Below are 2,540 nucleotides of genomic sequence, written 5' to 3'. Positions count from 1 at the left end.
TCAACAATTTGGGGTTACACTACCATGGTTTCATGGGGTTTCGAATCTGAGATTACTGGTCTACCAAGTCAAAACCTTTTTTCACTGGGCTAGACCCTGTTGACAACTGTCAACTGATTTTAATTACTTTTTAATAGGTTTGGTTGGGTCTTGGGGTAAAGAGAAAATGAGATGTTGGGTTGGGTTCTTCATGAGTAAGGGTATTTTTGGAACAAACCTTGGGTCTAAAAAAGAGATTGTTGGGTCCAAATAAAATTACCCTATGATTATATACTATCATTGCTGATCTTCAATACAAATTTCAAGTCTCTAAAACTTGATATTTATCAAAGAAATAAGATGGTATTATAAGCTTTTCATGTGCTTTCAAACCTATCTGCAGAAACAAAGGGATTCACTCTCCAATTACCTGACCCTATACCCCCAATGTGAGAAGAACTTTGTGACAGAAGTTGACCAACTTCGACCTTAATTTGGAGCTTAGTTGCACCATTTTTAACTCTCCCTCATTACAAAAGCAATAGGAGACGATCGTGTCAAAACTGTGCTGATTGTTGAGACCCAAGCATCTAGTCCAGTGAACTAAGCTTTCAGCTTATGGCACCAGGCAATTCAAACTGCTTGAGGATGACTGAGAATTGCTTAAAACATGTAACACATCTTAAACATCAGCTCCACAAATTTATAACACAATGAAAAGGATCATCAGTAAGTTGAGTTGTAGCAATTCGAGCTGCTTGGTGCTGATCGAAAATTGCTTGAAACTAAGATACCTCTTAAGAGCAGCGCCACAAATTTATAATGCGACAACAAGGATCATCAAATAAGTTGTCTCATTACCAATTAATCTTCAATAGATTTTGTATGGCCAGCCAACGGAAGTGCATGAACTTTAGTACCTCCAAATGTTTGTCAAAGAATGACTATAATCTGCAGTTCTTAACCATAACTAGTTTCTTCACAGCGTCAAGTTTCCACCATGCTATCGTATCCTTTGCGAGTCATAATCGGCTTCACCTTCATTATCTGCCTATATCTACTCTCTATACCATATTTTATTCTTCTATGCAGGTCATTACCAAGCGAATCGAATTCTCCAGCTGAATTTAATGCGTCCCAAACTAACTTATAAGTATACTCTCTAGGTATCGAGCCTCCATCGATCAACTCAGCAAGAAAATCCCGAGCCTCTATAACCCTTCCTGCTTCACACAAGGCATGAATGATTGGAGTGTAAGAACTTGAAGTGGGCATTCCATGTTTCATATTTTGCATCTTCCGTAACATATCAACCGCCTTATCAATCTCATTAACAGCAGCGTAGTATCTAATAAAGGAATCGTAAGTAACCCGATTGGGGTTACAACCCCTTCTGTTCATATCATCAAACAACTCCGAAGCCCTCTCGATCCGGTAGGTTTTGCAACAGCCATTGATCAAAGAATTGTAAGTGACAACATCAGGGACAAAGCCTCTGAAAAGCATGTTCCGGAACATGTGGTTTGCTTCCCACATCCGCCTCCTAGTGGCCTTCCTACACCCAGTCTCCAAGCCATATCTACAATAAGAACTAATCAAAATCGTATAAGTGAACACGTCCGGCGGGCATCTGAAGCCCGGCAACTCCATCTGCTCCAACAAAAACCGGGCCTTATTAAAATTCCCAACTCTGCAGAGAGCATAAATAATAGTGTTATAAGCATACACATCAGGTTTACAATGAAACTGCTTCATTCTATAAAAAGCAGCCAATGCATCAGTAACCAGTCCCTCCTCTCCTAGGACTTTTATCAAACACGTAATGGTCTGTGTAGTCACCAGCCCACCACTCCCTCTCTTCGATATTTCTTTAAGAAAATCCCAGAGGGCTTTCAAGTTATTCCCTCTAGCCAAAACAACGGCCATATCCCTACAAGTTTGCTCATTGTGAACAAACCCAAAATGGGTTTCGACCCAGTAGAAGAATTCAAGCGCTTTGTCCAATCCCAGCTGAACCTTGTGAAGGTCTCTGTGGGCAGCTGGGCCAAGAACGAGCACGTTGTTATGGAACCTATAAGATTCTTGTCTAAGATTGCGTTGCTTTAAGGGAGCGCGGTGTCGAAAGCCATGTTGGCGACCGATGGAGCGAGGGGACTGGAAGAAGAATCTGGGTATGGAGATTAAGACTTGGGAAACTGACTCGGAGGTCCATGGCTGAGAGTTGGTGGCTGAGGCAGCGAGCTCGGAATTGAAGGGTTGGTTTTTTAGCATGGCAGTGAGGACTTGGTTCACTACATTGGGTGTGTAATTGCGGCACAGAGGCTTCGAGTGGTTCATGTTTAGCGTTTTTTGTTTTCTTTCTGTGAAAGATTAACTGAGAATCAATAAAGATGCAAAATTGATTTCTGGGTTTGATGAGACGAGGGTTTGGTTAAGCTTGCCTAATTCAGCTTTCGAGTGGTTCATTGTTGGAGCTGTTCTAAGTGCTGGTTGGGGACTTGGGACTTGGAGGGAAGAGGAGGTTTTGAGTTGGGCTTTCAGTTTATAAGGGTCGGCCCATA

At 41.8% G+C, this 2,540-nt stretch overlaps 1 protein-coding gene across 1 annotated transcript; it reads right to left on the bottom strand.

Annotated features, from left to right (window-relative positions):
- Positions 1-322: 322 nt before the first annotated feature.
- LOC110750593 (Pentatricopeptide repeat (PPR) superfamily protein) lies at positions 323-2,540 on the bottom strand. Its single transcript, XM_021950946.2, has one exon. The coding sequence runs from the start codon at positions 2,314-2,316 to the stop codon at positions 967-969; it is 1,350 nt and encodes a 449-aa protein (XP_021806638.1). The 5' UTR covers positions 2,317-2,540; the 3' UTR covers positions 323-966.

Source organism: Prunus avium, chromosome 1, assembly GCF_965620075.1.
Source record: "Prunus avium chromosome 1, drPruAviu1.hap1.1, whole genome shotgun sequence".
In the NCBI taxonomy this organism is placed as follows: Eukaryota; Viridiplantae; Streptophyta; class Magnoliopsida; order Rosales; family Rosaceae; genus Prunus; species Prunus avium.
The sequence above is the reverse complement of the archived record's forward strand: the minus strand, read 5'-3'. Positions and strand labels throughout refer to the sequence as shown.

What these genes read in the sequence shown, in the direction of transcription:
- LOC110750593 (XM_021950946.2), bottom strand. Translation starts at nt 2,316, where the DNA reads ATGAACCACTCGAAGCCTCTGTGCCGCAATTACACACCCAATGTAGTG.